Source organism: Mirounga angustirostris, unplaced genomic scaffold (assembly GCF_029215605.1).
Source record: "Mirounga angustirostris isolate CCGP_5_RB_7025 unplaced genomic scaffold, mMirAng1.0.hap1 SCAF_8, whole genome shotgun sequence".
Taxonomy (NCBI): Eukaryota; Metazoa; Chordata; class Mammalia; order Carnivora; family Phocidae; genus Mirounga; species Mirounga angustirostris.
Window position 1 is genome coordinate 95,808,362 of NW_026991716.1, and position 22,074 is coordinate 95,830,435.

Below are 22,074 nucleotides of genomic sequence, written 5' to 3' on the forward strand. Positions count from 1 at the left end.
AAACAAACAAAATCTTTTTTTAAAAAACCATACACACACATATTCTCATCCCTCAAGCCTTTGTAACTGCTGTTCCCTTAGCTTGGCTTGCCCTTCTCCTCTTTATCTTCCCTTTTACCCCAATAAAATCTGACAACTTGTGTAATTTTTCAATTTACAAAGCATTTTTAGATACAACAGGATCTAATCTTCAAATGCAAAATATACAGTAAGTATATTTTTATCTTCATTTAATAAATAAGAACACTGAGGCTTAGAAAGTGTAGCAGCTTGTCCCAGATCACAAGTATTACATTTCAGAGCTAGAATTCAAATCTACAACGTCTAACAAGTTAAGTGCTCTACCTTTTCTTTTTAAGCAATGAAATCCTATTTCTTTAATGGGGCAGCTCAGTAAAAATGTACAAAGATGTTTACTAAAGTGTTGTGATATTTTAAAAAAATATTTTAAGTAATCTCTACACCCAAGGTGGGGCTCCAACTTAAAACCCTGAAATCAAGAGTTGAATGCTCTACCAACTGAGCCAGCCAGGCCACACAACCGTTGTGAAATAATATTACCCAATAAATACTACTCAGTTACTAAAAATTATGATGTAAATCTGTATTTACCATGGAAAACTTGGGAAAACATCCATGATACTGTATACAGTGACTAAAGCAAGTTAAAAACAGAGGTACAAATTTAATGCTTAAAAAAAAGTGTTTATGTGTAGAAGAAAGCTGAAAGGATATACGGGAAAATGTTTTTTAAACGTTAATACTCTAGGGGCGCCTGGGTGGCTCAGTCGTTAAGCGTCTGCCTTCGGCTCAGGTCATGATCCCAGGGTCCTGGGATCGAGCCCCGCATCAGGCTCCCTGCTCAGCGGGAAGCCTGCTTCTCCCTCTCCCACTCCCCCTGCTTGTGTTCCCTCTCTCGCGCTCTCTCTGTCAAATAAATAAAATTTAAAAAATAAATAAATAAAAGTCAATACTCTAAAAAGTAGTATATTACTACTAATAGATAAAACACGTTGAATGCTCAATCTGTGCCAAATGCTGGGCTAAATCTATTTTACATGTATTGTCTCATTTAATCCTCACAATAACCAACTTGCCTAGGACCTTGCTGCTAAAAATGCAGCTGAACTGGACAAGTATCAGACTCCAAAGCTCAGGCTCTTTGGAGCTAGATCATCCTGCTTCATATACAAAGATCATTTATATTATAATCAGAGAAACCCATGAGTTTAAGAAAATTGGTTCAAAACTCCACTTCCCCAGGTCTCTGAATTCCCCTAACAATGTTTGTCTTACAGCACCTAGGAGCAAGCTCATTAGCATATAATTGGTTGGGTCCCCTTCTCTACCTATCTTAGCTCTGATGCTGGCAGGCCTGAAACCCAAGCCCACTGCGTGCTCCTTACGCGTTACAGTGAAATGTGCTCTTGACTCGGCTCAAGGAGAGCTAGAATTGAGGAGCAGTGCTCACACGATATTAAGAATATCTTTCCAAGAAATGTTGAGTCGGGCCAAGGAGAGGCCTCTTCGTTTCCCTCTCACATGGCGGCCTCCTTGCTTGCACCTTCTTTATCCTCTCTCCCTCCCCAGCCCTCTCCCCCAACCTAGGCCGGTAGCCCGAGGGTGTCCTCGGTCGCAGGCCTGCCGCGGCCGGCCGCCACCAGACCCGCACTCTCGCTCTCAAGAAAGGAACGAGGAGGAGGCCTGGCGCGGACTTCCGCGTGGGCGCGGGGGCGGCCATCTCGCGTCCTGGCAGGAGCGGTCTGCGGGGCCGAGCCGCAGCCAGACCTGGGAAGCTGCTGCCCGTACTCAAGATGGCGGCCGCGGAGGGCGTGGCCAGCGACTCTGAGGTTCCGAAAAGGTGCGGAATCATGGCGGCGGCTGAGGAGCGGGTTCGGGAGGACCGCGAAGAGGAAGAAGAGGAAGCCGTGAGTGGCACGGCGGCGGCCTGCGCGGCGCGGGCGGCGTGTGGGGCAGGCCGTCGGGATGCGGCTGGCGGGAGGGAGAGCCCCGGGCGCGCCGAGCCGGAGCGCCGGCCTCGGCCCTAGCTGCCACACGGTAGTTAGCCTGGGGAAGCATAGAAGGTTACCTTAGGCAACGTCGCTTCCTCTCGTTGAAAGCAGGACCTAGGGTTCACGAAGGTTGGGATCACTGCAGTGGGGATTTTTGGCTTCGCTCCTTAACTGCCTCTTCTGCACACTCCCGTGCTAGCATGTTAACTCCTCTTTCTTCCACCAGGAGCAGTTGGTTCTGGTGGAATTGTCCGGAATTATTGATTCAGACTTTCTATCAAAATGTGGAAATAAATGCAAGATTTTGGTGAGTCTTCTAGACTTGGGGGATTTCTGTAGATTTTCTTACATTTAAGCAAGAATGAATAGTGAAATACGTATCCCCAAAGATCTATTCCTCGTTACAAAGCCCTGAATTCTAAGGACAATCATAGAGAAGAACAGAGGGACTATGGGAGCAAATGGGAGAAAATGCCATACTTTGCTTGAGTGTCCGAATGTGCGCCCTGGGAGAGTTAAAGATTTAGAAGAGGTTAGCATCTTGTTACCAACCTGTATATTTCGAAAAAATACATTGTTTTAGATAGTGAGCAGGGAGAGAAAACAGTGAAGACAGGCCATTTAGATACGCACACAGATTAACTGGAGAAGGGAGGAAAGAAGCCTACAAAGAAAAGAATTTAAAGACCTCACGCTCTACTGTTGACTTGAGCTGTGGTGTCATGTTACCATCAGTTTATCATTTTACTTAAAAATCTTTGAGCTTGGGGGGTGGGGGGATGGGTTAGCCTGGTGATGGGTATTAAAGAGGGCACATGCTGAATGGAGCACTGCGTGTTATACGCAAACGATGAATCATGGACACTGCATCAAAAACTAATGATGTAATGTATGGTGATTAACATAATAAAAAAAAATCTTTGAGCTACTGTTGACAAGACTTTTTCTGTTCCTGCCTTAACTTGAAGAGGGGGTTGATTGAAATACAGCTTGCTACTTGGATATGAATGAAGCATTGTAACTGCTGTGAGTGAGCAGAGCATTTTTAGCTTACCTTGAACTTGCTAGGACAAGCTCCAGAGGTTCCCCAGTTTTGGAGATCACTCTCCTTCGTAGCAAGGCTACATATTGAAGCCTCTTTATTTTTTTTTTGTTTTAATTGAGATATAATTGACATATAACATTACATTTCAGGTGTACAGCATAATGATTTAATAGTTGTTTGTACTTACCACAGTAAGTCTAGTTAACATCCATCAGTACACACGGTTACAATTTTTTTCTTGTAATGAGTTTTTGTTTTTTGTTTTTTTTTCCAATTAAGCAAAGCTCGGTGCCCAACATGGGGTTTGAACTCACAACCCTAAGATCAAGAGTTGCATGCTCTACGGACAGCTAGCCAGGCACCCTGTTGTAAAAACTTTTAAGATGTTACACTCTTAGCAACTTTTAAGTGTACACCAAGGTATTATTAGGTAGAGTAATGCTGTGCATTACATCCCCAGGACTTAACTTATTTTATAACTGAGAGTTTGTATCTTTTGACTACCTTCACCCATTTCACCCAACCCCCCAAGGCTTGTTTTTTATGGAGGGGGAGGGAGAGGCAGAAGGCGAGGGAGAGAGAGAATCCTAAGCTGACTCCACACCCAGCACAGAGCCTGAGGTGGGACTGGATCTCGTGACCCACCCTGAGCCGAAATCAAGAGTTGGATGTGCTTAACCGAGGGAGCCACCTATGCGCCCCTGCAAGGCTTTTTCTAATGATGATTTTTTTTAATGATCCTGTATTCTGTTGCAGGGAATTGACACTGAGAGGCCCATTCTGCAAGTGGACAGCTATGTCTTTGCTGGAGAGTATGAAGGTAGGAGGATGTCAGATAAAACTCCTTTTTTAATATGCTTTTCAGAGGAAGTTACTCTGTTATTTCTCAACAAGTTGCCTTCAACTTTTCTGCAGACACCCTTGGGACCTGTGTTATATTTGAAGAAAATGTTGAACAGGGTAAGTGCTTGCATTGCTGACTCAAATTTTTTACTATGAAATACTGCAAACTTCCTTTTGTACAGTAAATATTAAAATTAAACATCTCATGTGCCCATTGTCTAGCTATATCAAATCCTACCAATTTGCCAGATAGTTAAAAAACATTCCAGATACATTTGAAGCCTTGTGTGTACTCCTCTCTAACATACTCCCTTCCTCTGTCTTGGTAATCACTCCCCTGAATTTGATGTTTTTCTTTCCTATACCTGATTTTGTATTACATATATATGTATCCACAAACAATGAGTAGCATTTTTTTGTATATTTTCAAACCTGACACAAATTACAGCATATTATATGTACCATTGTATATCTTTGTTTCAGTTAGAGATAGGTTTTGAGATTTATACATGTTGGTATGTATAATTCTATTTTCCCTGTTGCTAAGTATTCTGTTTGTGACCATACCACAGTGTATTCTCCAGTTACTGGACATGTTGATTGCTTCCATTTTTTACCAGTAATTTTTAATAGCTATGAAAATTTATTGAATGCCTTTTATATGTTAGGCATTGTTCTAAATGCTACATGTATTAACTCCTTTAATCCTCATCACAAGTCTGTGAGGTAGATACCTTTTTGTCTTCATTTTATATTTGAAGAAACTGAAACACAAAGAGGTAAATAGCATTCCCAAAGTCATACACGAAGTAAGAGACAGAGCTGGGATTTGAGCCCAGGTGGTCTCGTCCAGAGCCCGTGATCTTAACTATGCTTATTAACTCACTGCAGAAATGCTACCATGAGTATTTTGTGTCTCCTTGTGCATGTATGCAAAAATGGCTCAAAGATACACACTTAGAAATAGAATTACCAGATTGCTGAGTGTGTGTTAGGTTTAACCATATGAAGTGACCAACTTCAACTAAATACGGACAGTTTCATGTGGTTCAACCTTATAGGTAGTGGTATGATCCTTTCTAAAGTGTGTGTCAGTGACACATAGCAGTGTCTGGAAGTTTTCAGTGTGCTTCACACCTCTAACTCAGAGCCTTATCCTCCCTCCTGCCTGCGCCCACAGTTTCCTATAAAGCTGTAACCCCAGGCAGCATGTTGGCAGCAGGTTTTTTCTCAGCCTTCTTTGTGATTGAGAATGTCCTCACGCCAGTGTCTGGGTTCAAGTAGTAAGTCTGACTTTGGTGCTTCATTTAGAGTGGTAGAATTTGAGACACCATTACCCTGTAAGGCAATTCCTTGTCCCACTTCCCTACTTCAGGGCGGGAGCCTAGCAGGCCAATAGATATAATTTCACTCACAGCTTTGTGTTTTGGTCCTCTGGAGATGTTTGTTGTTTTGGGGTCCACCTGTGCCTTCAGTTGTTACATATTTTATCTGTCATTTCTCTGTGCTGGGAGCAGGAGGGATGAGTTAAATTTTGAACTTACTATGCTATCTCAACAGGAAGTAGTTTAGTCTCACTCTTTGAACTGGAGTTATTGAGGCTTAACATGATTATTTGGTGGCATCAACAGTAAGATAATTGAGTTCGTTTTATGTTCTAGGTGATGCAGAAGGCAGTAGTAAAACAGTGCTAAAATATAAATGCCATACAATGAAGAAGCTCAGCATGACAAGAACTCTTTTGACAGAAAAGAAGGAAGGAGAAGAAAGCATAGGTTAGTTCACTTAGTTCTCTGAAAGTAGGTGATTTACTATTGGCTTTGACAATGACACATTGTTGCCAGCACATTCCTTGTACTTTGTAGTAACAACTATGTTTTATGGAAATTGAGAGTGCTTCCTGAAAAGTATCAGATATAGATTTAAAATTCATTTGAATTATAGGGGCGCCTGAGTGGCTCAGTCGGTTGAGTTTCTGACTCTTGATCTCAGCTCAGGTCTTTTTTTTTTTTTTTTTTTTTAAGATTTTATTTATTTGCCAGAGAAAGAGAGTACAAGCAGGGGGAGCGGCAGGGAGAGGGAGAAGCAGGCTCCCACTGAGAGCCCGACATGGGGCTCGATCCCAGGACCCTAGGATCACGACCTGAGGTGAAGGCAGACGGCCAACTGACTGAGCCACCCAGGCATCCCTCAGCTCAGGTCTTAATCTCATGGTTGAGTTCGAGCCCCGTGTTGGCCTCTGCTCTGGGCATGGAGCCTACTTTAAAAAAAAAAAGATAAAATCAAAAATTTCATTTGAACATGAGTGTAGCAGAGGGCACTCATGACATGTAAGAAATTTCTTACCTACTTTGCATTGGAGACAATTGTGAGGAGTTTGTCGAGAAACTTGATAGATTTCCAACCCCTAGGGAATTCAGCAGCCACCATCCCCCACCCCCTTAATTAAAACTTCTTTGTAAGTGGAGATGATAGGATCTGGATGCTCAAGATGAAACCCCAGAGGATCTCCTGGAAACTTGTGGCAGTGGTGGCAACCTTCCCCAGGAAGCTAATAACTGGAAGAAGCTGGCTTTATATGTGAGGGAGGGACTCTAGGACACAGTTGTTGGACCTGAGTTTCATTCTTAACTCACATCCACTGAGCCTTCTCCAGTTGCTGGTCATCCCAAAGTAGAGACTTTAGACCAGTGCTTCTTGCAACCATAGCAGGTACATGTTTGTGGAGATAATAATCACTTGATAGTTTATTTATTTATTTTTTTTTTAAAAGATTTTATTTATTTATTTGACAGAGAGAGACATAGCAAGAGAGGGAACACAAGCAGGGGGAGTGGGAGAGGGAGAAGCAGGCTTCCCGCGGAGCAGGGAGCCCGATGCGGGCCTCGATCCCAGGACCCCGGGATCATGACCTGAGCCGAAGGCAGACGCTTAACGACTGAGCCACCCAGGCGCCCCAGTCACTTGATAGTTTCAAAGCTCATTGCTCATAAGTGAAGTAAGAGAAGGAAAGATAAATGATTTCACTTATATGTGGAATAGAAAAAACAAAACAAACGGATAAACAAAAAGCAGAAACAGACCCATAAATACAGAGAACAAACTGGTGGCTGCCAGAGGGGAGGGAGTGGTGGGATGGACAAAATGATTGAAGTGGAATGGGAGATACAAGCTTCCAGTTATACATGAGTAGGTCATGGGAGTTAAAGGTACAGCATCGGGTATAGTCAGTGGTATTGTAACAGGGTTCTGTGGGACAGATGGACGCTACAGTTGTGGTGAGCATAGCGTGATGTATAGACTTTGCAAATCACTATGCTGTATACGTGAAACTAATGTCACGTTGTCCATTATACTTCAGATTTTTTAAAAGATTTTATTTATTCATTTGAGGGAGAGAGAGAAAGAGGACAAGCAGGGGGAGGGGCAAAGATAGGAGGAGAGGGGCAGCCGACTTCCCACTGAGTGGGGAGCCCGACATGGGGCTCAAGCCTAGGACCTAGAGATCATGACCTGAGCCAAAGTCAGATACTTAACCAACTGAGCCACCCAGGTGCCGCTCAGTTATACTTCAGTTTTAAAAAATTCACATAATTTGAAAAAAAAAAAAACAAAAACCTCATTGCTCAAAGACATATTTCAAACTCTAGTAAACATGACTCTAGTGATGGATATTTATGGCTTGATATTTACGGCTTGATTTATTGTATTTTAAGGAATAACTATTTGAAGGTATATTAATCATGTAGAAATTAATTATACCAGTTACACATAAGTACATAAAAAATCATTGTTCCTAACATGTATATCCTCAATCTCTCCTCCTTTTTATCACTGTGTGAAAATAACAGGAAGAGGTACTTGAAGTTCTAGAAAGAACTTGAAAGGTAGATACATATCACATAGCTTAGCTATTATTTAGATATTCTTTTTTATTTTTATTTATTTATTTTAAAAGATTTTATTTATTTATTTATTTATTTATTTATTTATTTATTTATTTTTTAATTTGACAGAGAGAGACCCAGCAAGAGAGGGAACACAAGCAGGGGAGAGGGGCAGAGGGAGAAGCAGGCTTCCCTCCGAGCAGGGAGCCCGTTGCGGGGCTCAATCCCAGGACCCCAGGATCATGACCTGAGCCGAAGGCAGATGCTTAATCGACTGGGCCACCCAGGCGCCCCAGATATTCTTTTTTATTTTATTTTATTTTATTTTTTAAAAGATTTTATTTATTATTTGACAGAATGAGAGAGAGAGAGAGCACATGAGAGGGGGGAGGGTCAGAGGGAGAAGCAGACTCCCCGCCGAGCAGGGAGCCCGATGCGGGACTCGATCCAGGGACTCTGGGATCATGACCTGAGCCGAAGGCAGTCGCTCAACTGACTGAGCCACCCAGGCGCCCCAGATATTCTTTTTTTTTTTTATTTATTTGACAGAGAGAGAGATAGCGAGAGCAGGAACACAAGCAGGGGGAGTGGGAGAGGGAGAAACAGGCCTCCTGCTGGGCAGGGAGCCCGACGTGGGACTCGATCCCAGGACCCTGGGATCATGACCTGAGCCGAAGGCAGACGCTTTCACGACTGAGCCACCCAGGCGCCCCCAGATATTCTTTTTTAAAGAAGAAAGTTGTAGAATTTCCTTTCCCGTAGTCTTTAATAATCTAATAGGCCTTTTGGAAGATTTGGGTATTTTGTTTAATCACATAAATTAGTTAGCCAACAAGGCTGTATTGGTTATGTATCGCTGCATAGAAATTTACCTCTAAACTTAATGGTTTGAAAAAACAACAACAAAAGTATTTTACACAGTTTCCGCGAATCAGGAATTTGGGATCAGCTTAGCCAGGCAGTTATGGCTTGATGTCTCTCTTGACGTTGCAGTCAATATGTTGGCTGGGTTGCAGTGACCTGAAAATCTAAATAGAAGACAGCTTCCTCACATGCTTGGCAGGTTTGTGTCAGTTTTTAGCAGGAGGCCTCAATTCCTTGCCTCCCTACAGTACTGTTCCACTGCCCTCCTGACATGGCAGCTGGCTTCTTCCAGATCAAATGATCCGTGAGGTAGAAGCCACAATATGTTTTATGAACCAGCCTTAGAAGTCACATTCTGTTATTTATGCCATGTCCTATTCATTGTGGGAGGAGATGACACAGGGACATGAATACCAGGAAGGTGAAAATCTTTGGGGACCATCTTGGAGGCTGGCGACCAAACATGGCAATATGCTGCAGGCAGAACAAAATGGAAGGAGATGTGGTCCTTACCTTCTGGGAATTTGCACTCTAAAGTAAATCACATTGGGGGTGCCTGGGTGGCTCAGTCGTTAAGCGTCTGCCTTCGGCTCAGGGCATGATCCCAGGGTCCCTAGGATCAAGCCCTGCATCGGGCACCCTGCTCGGCAGGAAGCCTGCTTCTCTTTTTTTTTTTTTTTTTAAGATTTTATTTATTTATTTATTTGAGAGAGAGAGAGAGAGAGAAACAGCATGAGAGGGGATAGGGTCAGAGGGAGAAGCAGACTCCCCACCGAGCAGGGGGAGCCCGATGCGGGACTCGATCCCGGGACTCCGGGATCATGACCTGAGCCGAAGGCAGTCGCTTAACCAACTGAGCCACCCAGGCGCCCAGGAAGCCTGCTTCTCCCTCTCCCACTCCCCCTGCTCGTGTTCCCTCTCTCACTATATCAAAATCCTTAAAAAAAATAAAGTAAATCACATTGAAACACATGTATGAATGTGACTCAACACACATTTTATGCAATTAAGTATCCGAAATGTGCCATGTATCATGCTAAATAACAGAATAGGCTGCAGGATGCCTTCAAGGTTTTGAAGCTGGTGACTAGGTGAATGATGGTATTGCAGGGGGAAAAAAATGAAAGAATAGTAGAAGCTGACTAGAGAGAAAAGGACTAAACAACTTTTGATAGAAGATTTTATGGTAGTAACATATGAGAAGACATGGCATCAGCTGTAAGGATGTTTCAACAAACAGTCACAGAAGAGTTGGTTTATGGTGGGGAATAGGAGCAGCTGGAAGTGTGAACAGGGTGGCAAGATAAGTTGCATTATCTTAGAGATATCTATTGGCATTTTGAAGATGACAGTAAATAGCTCAGGCTTGCTACAGAAATTAATGAGGATCCATTGAAAATATTTGAAGGGGTCATAAGGATAAAAGAAAAAATGACTAGCGCTTTTTTAAAAATTTATTTTAGAGAGAGCGCACACAGGGAGGGGCAGAGGGGGAGGGAAAAGGAGAGGGAGAGAAAATCTCAAGCAGACTCCCCACTGAATGTGGAGCCTGATGCCGGGCTCAGTCCCACAACCCTGAGATCAGACCTGAGTCAAAACCAAGAGTCAGACGCTTAACCAACTAAGCCACCTGGGTGCCCCCAAATTACTAGCATTATTGAAACAATACTTGATTATGGGAAGGTTCTTTGATGGGTTAGGGCTATGACTGTAAGTATGAAAAAGATAATTTTTTTTCAAGTTTTTTTTGGGGGGGAGAGGTGTCTTATTTCATAGTTGGATGTTCCAACTCAAAATGACATGTGAGTGTTGAGTTGAAAGACGATAGGGTAGTATCATCTATTATGGAAACTGAGGAGAAAATTGTAGTTAAGTGAAAGATGAGGTGGTAGTGAGAGCTCAGATTATCTCAGTGATTGGGAATTGGACTCAGGAAAAAGGGTTTGGAACAGTAAATGAAGTTGATTAGTTTTAGTGATTTTTTTATGGTCTGAATTATTTAAAAAAATTTTTTTAAGGATTTTATTTATTTATTTATTTATTTGAGAGAGAGAGAAAAACAGCATGAGAGGGGAGAGGGTCAGAGGGAGAAGCAGGCTCCCTGCTGAGCCGGGAGCCTGATGTGGGACTCGATCCCAGGACTCCGGGATCATGACCTGAGCCGAAAGCAGTCGCTTAACCAACTGAGCCACTCAGGCGCCCTATATTTTAAAATTTTTAATTGGAGGAGTACTTGGAAGGGCACCTGGGTGGCTCAGTTGGTTAAGCGACTGCCTTCGGCTCAGGTCATGATCCTGGAGTCCCTGGATCGAGTCCCGCATCGGGCTCCCTGCTCGGCAGGGAGTCTGCTTCTCCCTCTCCCGCTCCCCCCTCTTGTGCTCGCTCTCTCTCTCACTCTCTCTCTCAAATAAATAAAATCTTAAAAACAAAAACAAAAAATTGGAGGAGCACTTGGGTGGCTTAGTCAGTTAAGTGTCTGCCTTCAGCTCAGGTCATGGTCCCGGAGTCCTGGGATCAAGTCCCAAGTCGGGCTCCCTGTTCAGCGGGGAGCCTGCTTCTCCTGCTCCCTCTACCCCTCCCCCTGCTTGTATGCTCTCTCTTGCTCATGCTTTCTCTTTCTAATGAATAAATAAAATCTTTAAAAAATTTTTTTAGGGGGCGCCTGGGTGGCTCAGTCGGTTAAGAGTTTGCCTTCAGCTCAGGTCATGATCCCAGGGTCCTGGGATCGAGCCCCGCATCGGGCTCTGCACTCAGCGGAGAGCCTGCTTCTGCCTGCCGCTCTGTCTACTTGTTCTCTCTCTCTGTCTCTCTGTCAAATAAATAAAATCTTTAAAAAAAGAAATTTTTTTTTAGGGCACCTAGGTGGCTCAGTTGATTAAGCGTATGCCTTTGGTGCAGGTCATGATCCCAGAGTCCTAGGATCAAGCCCCGCTTCGGGCTCCCTAGTCAGCAGGGAGCCTGCTTCTCCTTCTCCCTCTGCTTGCTGCTCTGCCTACTTGTGATTCCTCTCTCTCTGTCTCTCTCTGTCAAATAAATAAATAAATAAATAAAATCTTTAAAAAAAAATAAAAAATAAAAAATGTTTTTAAATTGAAGTATAGTTGATATACAATATATTAGTTTCAGGTGTACAACATAGTGATTCGTTAATTATATACATTACAAAATGCTCACCATAAGTGTAGTCATCATATAGTTACTACAGTATTATTGACTATATTTCACTTACACTGAGTTTTGATGTTGCACATACTATAGGCATTCCAGGGTCTCCATGTAAGATGAAAATAATGTGATTGTTTATCAGTAGTCATGGTACCATGTTCATTGGTTTATGTTGGGGCTTTATTTTGACATGTATTCATAGGATGAAAATTTAAATTAAAGAGAGGGGTGCCTGGGTAGCTCAGTTGGTTGAGTGTCTGACTCTTGATCTCAGCTCAGGTCTTGATCTCAGCGTCATGAGTTTAAGCCCTACATTGGGCTCCATACTGGGCGTGAAGCCTACTTTAAAAAAAAAAAAATTAAAGAGAAATAAATGTAAGTAACTGAAATTCCTTTTTCATATTTTCTCCCATCCCTCACCGTCCCCCATTAGGTGGTGTGGAATGGCTGCAAATCAAGGACAATGATTTTTCCTATAGACCCAACATGATTTGTAGCTTTCTGCATGAATATGAAGATGACGACGTTGTAGCTCCAGCCTCAGATAAATCTTTGGAGTTGGAAGAGCAAGAAATTCAAACAAAAGATAATTCAGACCTGAATTATGAACAGGGGAAATCACTGAACTTGGAAGTAGAGAATTCTGGTCCTCTTATTGATATCCCTTCTTCTGAGACAGAAGGTTATGTTTTTATGGAAACTCAAGATAGTGCCTCGGAAATCACTCCTAGATGAAATGTTTCTCATTGTAACTAGTAATGAGCTTTTTGGAGTTTTTATATAACATAATTGTATAGCTTTCAGTTCACTATTTTGCTAGTTTTGTTGGCTATACATGCATTTCTGATTATAGCACAGTTTAATATACCAGAGTCATTAAGGACCCAATATGAATTGAATTTTTAAAAGTCTGGTATAAATGACTATAGGGACCCTTCTTTGAATTTCTTTAAATTGGAAGTTTTATTAAGGTAAGTGTATACGTTTTTTTATTGCAGCCATCACAAATTACTGCAAACTTAGTGGCTTAAAATGACACAAATGTGGGGCGCCTGGGTGGCTCAGTCGTTAAGCGTCTGCCTTCGGCTCAGGTCATGATGCCAGGATTCTGGGATCGAGCCCCGCATAAGGCTCCCTGCTCGGCGGGAAGCCTGCTTCTCCTTCTCCCACTTCCCCTGCTTGGGTTCCCTCTCTTGTTGTCTCTCTCTGTCAAATAAATAAAATCTTAAAACAAAAATGACACAAGTGTATTATCATATAGTTTTGTAATTCAGCTATCTGACATGGGCTGGGCTAAAATCAAGGTGTTGGCAGGACTTCATTCCTTTCTGGAGGTTGGAGGTTGGGGAGACTGTTTCCTTGTTCATTTAGTTGTTGGCAGATTTCAGTTCTTTGCTATTGAAGGATCAGTGTCCCATTTTCTTGCTCTCATCTGAGGGCCATTTCCAGCCTCTAGAGGCTGCCTACATTCCTTGGCTTACGGTCCTCTTCTCTTCAAAGCCAGTAAATCTCTTGCTTCTTTTGCTTCTTTCGTCATCCTATCTCTGACCCACCTTGCTAATTACCTGACCCAGTATCTGTTCTTTTTTATTTTGTAACAGTCCCAGAATTATTCAGGTTAGCAGTGTACCCATATATGTGTAAATATGTGGCCAAATGACTAAGTTCTGGCCAGTGACATGGAATTATAAGTGTTGAGTGTTGGATGCTTCTGGAAAGTTTCCTTAAACTTTAAGGCATAAAGGGAGATGAGCCAGTTCATCTTCTCTTTTTTTCCACTGGAGCATGGATGTGGTGGCTAGAGCTTCAGGAGGCTTTTTGGATTGTAAAGAAACCTTGGAAATAGAAGCAATGAGTGGCAGAGCAACAAGATAGAAGATTGGATCCTGATGTGATGCTGCCCTGGACTGCCAAGAATAAAGGTTAATAAATCCTTTCTTTTTCCCCGTGGTAAAATGACTTCAAGTTTACCTTTTGGCACGGTTTCTCTGGAAATCTACTAGAGAAGATAATAATAGAATGTCAACTGTGATGTCAGGCAATATTGTTTGTGATTAAAAATGACCCCTGAGCCTGGGGGGCCTGGCTTAGTTGGTTAAGTGTCTGACTCTTGATCTCAGTGCAGGTCTTGATCTCAGGGTTATGAGTTCAAGCCCTGCATTGGGTCCACCCTGTATGTGGAGCCTACTTAAAAAAAAAAAAAGATCCCTTATTGGTAAACTGTGTCTAGACCAGGAAGACTACAACCGCTATAAATGCCCATTGGAAAATACAGACTTTGGACTTACTTAAGCACCATGTGTTTTTTGTTTGTATTCTTAAGTAGGCTCCATGCCCAACGTGGGGCTTGAACTCACGACCCTGAGATCAAGAGTCACATGATCTACTGACTGAGCCAGCCAGGTGCCCCAAGCCCTGTATTTCTTATTACAAAGATTCCTGAAAGCTACACTCATGGCTGTTTCAAGAGAAGTTGGTTCTTGGGAAGCGAGAAGTTTCTAAGCCAGCGTGGCTTCTGCACCCACCCGGATGATCTTGTCTCCTTACACTTGAACTGACACTTGGGCGCCAGAGTAAAGCCTCCTGTTGAAACAAGCCTCATGGTGCTGTGCTGTTTCCTATGAAGTTAAGTGAGTCTGGGGCTAGGTTCAGTCCCCTAAGGCCTATTAGGTCCTGTGAGTGTGAACGTCCTTTGAAACCTGTGACGACTGCCGCTGCTCAGGCAGAGAAGGTGCTGTGACTGCGTCTGGCCTTCATGCGAGAGAAATAACTCGGCTCTCGTTTAAGTCACTCTGTAGAGCCACACTTAATCCTATTTACTACAGTACGCATTTTGAAAAACAGAAAAGTGTAAGGAAGTAGAATGGAAGATTCTTGACGTGTGTAATCTTGCTAAAGGAACTGATCTAGGGCGCCTGGGTGGCTCAGTTGGTTAAGCGACTGCCTTCGGCTCAGGTCATGATCCTGGAGTCCCGGGATCGAGTCCTGCATCGGGCTCCCTGCTTGGCAGGGAGTCTGCTTCTCCCTCTGACCCTCCTCCCTCTCATGCTCTCTGTCTCTCTCTCTCTCATTCTCTCTGTCTCAAATAAATAAATAAAAAATCTTTAAAAAAAAAAAAAAGAAACTGATCTAGACTGATGCAGTTCTACCTTAAATTGAAGAGGATAATAAAGTTTTATATTCTGAAGAGAACATAGTGTGTGTTAGTTCCTTACTAGTAAATGAGAATAAATGTTTGCAATTTAGTAAACTAAATCTTATTTTTCAACTATGAAATATTTTGTAAGACTAGAACTTCACAAATGAATTTCTTCACCATTGATCTGCCTTACTGACTTAAATTACTTACAAACTAAGCTTGGAACTACAGTCTCTATGTAGCTGGCACAATACTACTTCTGACACGGAATGCAGTGGTTGGCTTTTGCTTACAAGTAACAATATTTTATTTAATAGTGTTATATTGCTGGGGCGCCTGGGTGGCTCAGTCGGTTAAGCGTCTGCCTTCGGCTCAGGTCATGGTCCCAGGATGCTGGGATCGAGCCCCACATCAGGCTCCCCACTCGGTGGGGAACCTGCTTCTCCCTCTCCCTCTGCCTGCTGCTCTGCCTACTTGTGCTCTCTCTCTCTCTCTGTCAAATAAATAAATAAAATCTTTTTAAAGAAATAGCGTTATATTGCTAAGGTGCACCCTGGGGAATTATTCCTTAAGGCCATTGTGGAAATGTTAGGAAATCCACACATTTGTTCATTATGTACTACATAGTTGATCATAACAAATTTATTGACAGATATGGTCAGTTGAGTGAAATTGTTGATGATATCATGTGGTTAGCTATCAGTAGCAGCTGATGATTTTTTAGAATCTACTGTTTTCATTTAATTTTGTTCCCATACAAAACTGCACAAATTTCCTAATGTGTCAGGCTTGCGTAGAGTTATCTTCCAGAAATGTCACTGATTCTAAAAATGGGTTTTCTGTCTCTCTTTTATGACTTCCACCATTATTTCCTTATGGAAGAAGAGAATCTTGTTTATAAAATTATTTAGAAGTACACATTATTGACTCTATACAGAGTGAATATACACCTTTGTTAATGACAATATGTAGTTTCTAGATAATGCTATATATATATATATATATATATATATATATAATTTTTTTTTTTTTAACATTTTTTTGGGGGCACCTGGGTGGCTCTGTCGGTTAAGCATCTGCCTTTGGCTCAGGTCATGATCCCACGGTCCTGGGATCAAGTCCCATGTTGGGCTTCCCGCTCCATGGGGAGCCTGCTTCTCCCTCTGTCTCTATCTCTCTCACATGAATAAATGAATAAAATCTTAAAAAAAAAAAATGTCTTTTCTTTTTTGGGGGTGGGAGGGACAGCTGGTACTTTGTTCTGGGTTTGATGTAGCCATACTTGCATATCATGAATAAGGATGTCAAGAAAGCAAAGGTCCTAGTTTTCTCAAAACCCAAATAAGAGTTCTTTCACTATCATGTCTTTTTAAAGTTTCCATTTATTTTATTTTTTTTTTTAATATTTCATTTATTTATTTGAGAGAGAAAGAATGAGAGACAGCATGAGAGGGAAGAGGGTCAGAGGGAGAAGCAGACCCCCAGCTGAGCAGGGAGCCCGATGTGGGACTTGATCCCAGGACTCCAGGATCATGACCTGAGCCGAAGGCAGATGCTTAACCAACTGAGCCACCCAGCGCCCTCCATTTATTTTTTGACAGAGAGAGCGAGAGAGGGAACACAAGTGGGGGAGTGGGAGAGAGAGAAGCAGGCTTCCTGCAGAGCAGGGAGCCCAATGCGGGGCTCGATCCCAGGACCCTGGGATCATGACCTGAGCTGAAGGCAGATGCTTAACGACTGAGCCACCCAGGCACCCCTCACTATCATGTCTTCACAAACTCTTATTTTCTATTCATATTCCATGCTCCCATTTGGTGATTATATTAGTTTCCTATTGCTGCTGTAACAAATTACCACAAATTTAGTGGTTTAAAACACCATTAAACTTATAGTTCTGGAGGTCAAATTCCAAGATTAAGTCTTATGGGGTTAAGATCAAGATGTTGATAGGATTACATTCCTTGTGGAGACTCCAGGGGAGAATCCATTTTCTTGTCTTTTCCAGCTACTAGAGGCTCCCTGCATTCCTTGGCTTGAGGCCCCTTCCTCCATATTCAAAACCAGCAATATAACATCTTCAAATCTCTCTCTCTCTCTCACCTGCTTCTGTAATCACATCTCTGATTCTTACACTCCTGTGTCCCTCTTAAAAGGTCCTTTGTAACTTAAAAGGTTCCTTGTAATTAGATTGGGCTCATACAGAAAATCCAGGATAACCTTCCTATCTAAAGATCCTGAACTTAATTACATCTGCAAAACACCCTTTATATATAACATTCACAGGTTCTGTGGATTAGGACCTCAGCATTTTAGGGAGACATTATTCTGTCTGCTACACTGTCATCCTCACTTTGGTGCATAAATTGTACCATCCCAGGAAACAAGTGAGGTAGCCTATGATTTCCTTAGAATACTGCCTTGAGAGAATTTCCAGGTTACAGTGTAAGAAGGAGAAGTCCAGATGAATATCAGAAGTCTTTCTGAGGTGAGGAGATGGAACTGGAACCCCTAGAAGACCAAGAGAGCTGGAACTTGCACAGCAGAATATCAGAAAGGGAGTACAGAGAGAAAGCTTCAATGATCTACAGAGAATCCTCCTGGAATCTTCAGTAGAATACTGATCACAGGTATGCCAGAAAACCACTGGAGGCAGGGAAAAGAGCCATCTGAACAATCCCTGGGCTTGCAGTTCTCACCCAGTGTAGAAAACCTCATATTTCATGGAGCATGGATAGAGTACTCAAAACGGTTTTGCCTCAGAGCATAATTAGCCTAAATAAGGCTTTTGCCTCACCTAACAAAACTTAAAAGCAAGACCTGAAAGGATCAAGCTATTTCCAAGTAACTGCATCTCAGGCAACACTATATATATATATATGATTTTATTTTATTTATTTGACAGAGACACAGCGAGAGAGGGAACACAAACAGGGGGAGTGGGAGAGGGAGAAGCAGGCTTCCCACTGAGCAGGGAGCCCGATGCGGGGCTTGATCCCAGGACCCTGGGATCATGACCTGAGCCGAAGGCAGACGCTTAATGACTGAGCCACCCAGATGCCCCAAGAATATATTTTTTAAAGATTTTATGTATTTATTAGAGAACTCATTAGTTAGGGGAGAGGCTGAGGGGAAGAGAGAGGGACAAGTAGACTTTGAGCTGAGTGTGGAACCCAATGTGGGGCTTGATCCCATGACCTTGAGATCACAACCTGAGCTGAAACCAAGAGTTGGACACCCAACTGACTGAGCCACCCAGGCACCCCAATCTTTTTAACATATCCAACATCCAACAAAGTAAAATTCACAATATCTGGCATTCAATAAAATATTATCAGAGACATTTCTCATTTCTGGTCTAGCACTGAGAAGCTGGAAGTTGCCACTCCATTGTAACAATAAATAAAAAGCTGAACTTTGAAGCAATAATGACTAAGAATTTCCCCAAATTAATTTCAGGCACCAAACCACAGATCCAGTAAGCTCAGAGAACACCAACTAGGATAAATGCCAAAAAATCCCTAAACCTAGGGATATCATTTTCATACTACAGAAAATTAACAATAAATTTAAAATCCTGAGAGAAGTCAGATGGGGGAAAACACCTTACCTATAGAGGAGCAAAGGTAAGAATTACATCTGACTTCTCCTCAATTAACTGTGCAGTCAAGACAGTTGGAATGAAATATTTTAAACATTGAAAGAAAAAAACCCACCAAGCTAGAATTCAGTACTCTGCAAAATTATCCTTTAAATGTGAGAGAGAAAGACTTTCAAAAACATAAATAAAGACAAACAAAAATTGAGGGAATTTGCTGGGCGCCTGGGTGGCTCAGTTGGTTAAGCGACTGCCTTCGGCTCAGGTCATGATCCTGGAGTCCCGGGATCGAGTCCCGCATCGGGCTCCCTGCTCAGCGGGGAGTCTGCTCCTCCCTCTGACCCTCCCCCCTCTCATGTACTCGCTCTCTCTCATTCTCTCTCTCTCAAATAAATAAATAAAATCTTTAAAAAAAAAAAATTGAGGGAATGTGTTGCCAGCAGACCTTCCTTGCAAGAAATGTTAGAAGTTATTTAGAGAGAAGTAAAATGAGATGAGTCAGAAACTTGGATTTGCATAAAGAAAAGATGATCATCAGAGAAGGAATAAGTGAAGGTAAAATAAAAATTTTATTTTTATTCTTAATTGATTTACCAGATAAATTTGTTCAAATAATAATATATTTGACTATGAATGCTTTTGTATATATGGATTGCTATAGACAGAACGTGTCCCCCCAAAATTCTTGTGTTGAAATCCTAACCCCCAATGTGATGGTATTGCAAGGTGGGGCCTTTGGGAGGTGATTAGGTCATGAGGGTGAAGCCATCCTGGATAGTATTAGTGCCCTTATAAAAGAGACCCTAGAGAGCTCCTTTGTTCCTTGTTCCACGTGACAACACAGTGAAAAGATGGCTGTCTGTGAATCAGGAAATGGGCCCTCATCAGACACCAAACCTGCTGATGCCTTGATCTTAGACCTTCCAGCTTCCAGAACTGTGGCTGATACATTTATGTTCTTTTTTTTTTTTTAATATTTTATTTATTTATTTGACAGAGAGAGACACAGCGAGAGAGGGAACACAAGCAGGGGGAGTGGGAGAGGGAGAAGCAGGCTTCCCATGGAGCAGGGAGCCCGGGGCAGGGCTCGATGCGGGGCTCGATCCCAGGACTCTGGGATCATGACCTGAGCTGAAGGCAGACGCTTAACGACTGAGCCACCCAGGTGCCCCTACATTTCTGTTCTTTATAAGCCACTCAGTATACAATATTCTCTTATAACTCCTCAAATGGCCTAAGGCATGTTTGCTTATGTCTAAGTGAAGTGAATGACAGAAATGATACAAGGGACAGGAAGGAGGAATTAGGAGTATCTTTGTATTATAAGGTATCTGTACACTCCATGAAGTAGTTATTTGAAAGTGGATGTGGATTTAATTGTAAATGTATATTGCAAACTCTAGGGCAACCACTAAAAAGTGTATGTATGTATGTATTCGTTTATTTATGAGAGAGATCAAGGGAGGGGGAGCAGAGAGAGAGAATCTTAAGCAGGTTTCATACCCTTTGTAGAGCCTGACTTGGGGCTCAATCTCACCACCCTGAAATCATGACCTGAGCCAAAATCAAGAGTTGGATGCTTAGCCAACTAAGCCACTCAGGCGCCCCCTAAAAAGTTTATAAAGAAGTTTAGGGGCTCCAGGCTGGCTCAGTAGGTAGGTCATATGACTCTTGATCTCATGGTTGTGAGTTTGAGTCCCACGATGGGTGCAGAGATTACTTAAAATTAAATCTTTTTTCTTAAAAAGATTTTAAAAAATATTTTATTTATTTATTTGACAGAGAGAGAGAGAACACAAGCAGGGGGAGCGGCAGGCAGAGGAAGAGGGAGAAGCAGGCTCCCCGCTGAGCAAGGAGCTGGATGCGGGACTCGATCCCAAGACCCTGAGATTATGACCTGAGCAGAAGACAGACACTTGACTGACTGAGCCACACAGGGGCCCCCGTGACATCATAACTTTAGAACTGCAAAACTAATTTCAGACTTTCAACTTCTAGAACCCTAACATAACTTGGTGTTATTTACACCAGTAAATTTATGGTAATAGAAAACAGAAATAGAATAGAAATACTGGTGCCAAACCCTCTTTCATTGCTAGTGGGAAGGTAAAATGGTGCAGGCAGAAACTAGTTTGGCAGTTCTTCAAAATGTCAAACATAGAGTTACCATATGATCCAGCAATTCTACTCCTAGAGAATTGAAACTTCTACAAAAAAACTTGTACGTGAAGATTCAAACAAGCCTAATTCATAATAGTAAAAAGTGGAAAAAAACCAAATGTCCATAAATTTTTGAAGGAATAAAAAATGTGGCATATCCATAGAATGGAATATTATTCAGTCCTAAAAAAGAAATGAATGTACTGATGAAGTACTGATACATGCTATACATTTGAACCTTAAACGCGAACATGTATGAACATAGTGAAAGAAGCCAGACACGAAAGGGCACATACTGTATGATTCCATTTACATGTTATGTTCATAATAGACCTATCTATAGTGACGTAGATCAGCGGTTGACAGGGATCGGCAAGAGAGGAAAATGAGTAGTGATGGCTACTGGGTTGAGAGGGTGGGTGTTTCCTTTTGGGGTGATAAAGATGTTCTGAAATTAGATAGTGGTGATAGTTTTACCTTTGCGAATATACTAAAAACCACTGACATGTACACTTTACAGGGGTAAAAAAAAATTTTTTTTTTAAAGATTTTATTTATTTGACAGAGAGAGACACAGCGAGAGAGGGAACACAGGCAGGGGGAGTGGGAGAGGGAGAAGCAGGCTTCCCGCCGAGCAGGGAGCCCGATGCGGGGCTCGATCCCAGGACCCCGGGATCAGGACCCGAGCGGAAGGCAGACGCCTAACGACTGAGCCACCCAGGCGCCCATACATGGGTAAAATTTATGGTATATGAAGTATATGGCAATTTAAAAATTGGGGGAAAAATAAGGATCAGCAGTGTTCTTTTTTTTTTAATCTCTGCTGTTACCTCTGCCAGACATTATTTCCCACGTCCTTTTCTTTTTTTTTAAGATTTTATTTATTTATTTGGCAGAGAGACACAGCGAGAGAGGGAACACAAGCAGGGGGAGTGGGAGAGGGAGAAGCAGGCCTCCCGCCGAGCAGGGAGCCCAATGCGGGGCTCGATCCCAGGACCCCGGGACCATGACCTGAGCCAAAGGCAGACGCCCAACGACTGAGCCACCCAGGCGCCCCAGCAGTGTTATTTTCTGCACACCTTTTATGAGCCAGGCACTGTGGTAGTTTTAAATTTTGCCTCACTGATCTTACAGTTCAGTCAATAGTGCACATTTCACATTGATATTTTTAACCACTACGTGAATACCTACCATGTCATCAACCTTTTTAGCATTCTGGGAGATTCCCAGAAGAATAACATCTAGTCCCTGAATATCTTATTGCGGGTATACACACAGGCGTGTACATCAAGCGGCTACAGGCGGTGTTACCTAGCGTGTTAATTTCCCGCTAAAAGACAATCTGTAACCAAGGGAACGCAGCA

The 22,074-nt window shown here is 42.4% G+C and overlaps 1 protein-coding gene and 1 long non-coding RNA gene across 6 annotated transcripts in view; one reads left to right on the top strand and one right to left on the bottom strand.

Moving 5' to 3' along the window:
- Positions 1-2,245, bottom strand: part of LOC135365599 (uncharacterized) — a 56,125-nt gene extending 53,880 nt beyond the window's left edge. For both annotated transcript variants that reach the window (XR_010413733.1, XR_010413732.1), the window contains exon 1: positions 2,090-2,245. This is a non-coding gene — a long non-coding RNA (uncharacterized LOC135365599). The remainder of the gene's footprint in view (positions 1-2,089) is intronic.
- On the top strand, positions 1,771-13,053 carry GTF3C6 (general transcription factor IIIC subunit 6). 4 transcript variants are annotated; one of them, XM_045865320.3, is made up of 6 exons: positions 1,771-1,928; positions 2,239-2,319; positions 3,814-3,877; positions 3,952-4,017; positions 5,562-5,675; positions 12,250-13,053. In XM_045865320.3, the coding sequence occupies exons 1-6, from the start codon at positions 1,815-1,817 to the stop codon at positions 12,549-12,551; spliced, it is 741 nt and encodes a 246-aa protein (XP_045721276.1). In that variant the 5' UTR covers positions 1,771-1,814; the 3' UTR covers positions 12,552-13,053. The 4 variants fall into 4 exon arrangements, with proteins under 4 accessions (XP_045721276.1, XP_045721277.1, XP_045721278.1 ...); XM_045865321.3 differs by having other exon boundaries at positions 3,973-4,017; XM_045865322.3 differs by lacking the exon at positions 5,562-5,675.
- The last annotated feature ends 9,021 nt before the right edge of the window (positions 13,054-22,074 follow it).

Bases quoted from the DNA above. Each gene is read 5' to 3' on its own strand.
- GTF3C6 (XM_045865320.3), top strand. From the start codon at position 1,815: ATGGCGGCCGCGGAGGGCGTGGCCAGCGACTCTGAGGTTCCGAAAAGG. The intron at 2,320-3,813 runs GTGAGTCTTCTA...ATTCTGTTGCAG, and splicing joins GAAATAAATGCAAGATTTTG to GGAATTGACACTGAGAGGCC. The intron at 3,878-3,951 runs GTAGGAGGATGT...TTTCTCAACAAG, and splicing joins CTTTGCTGGAGAGTATGAAG to TTGCCTTCAACTTTTCTGCA.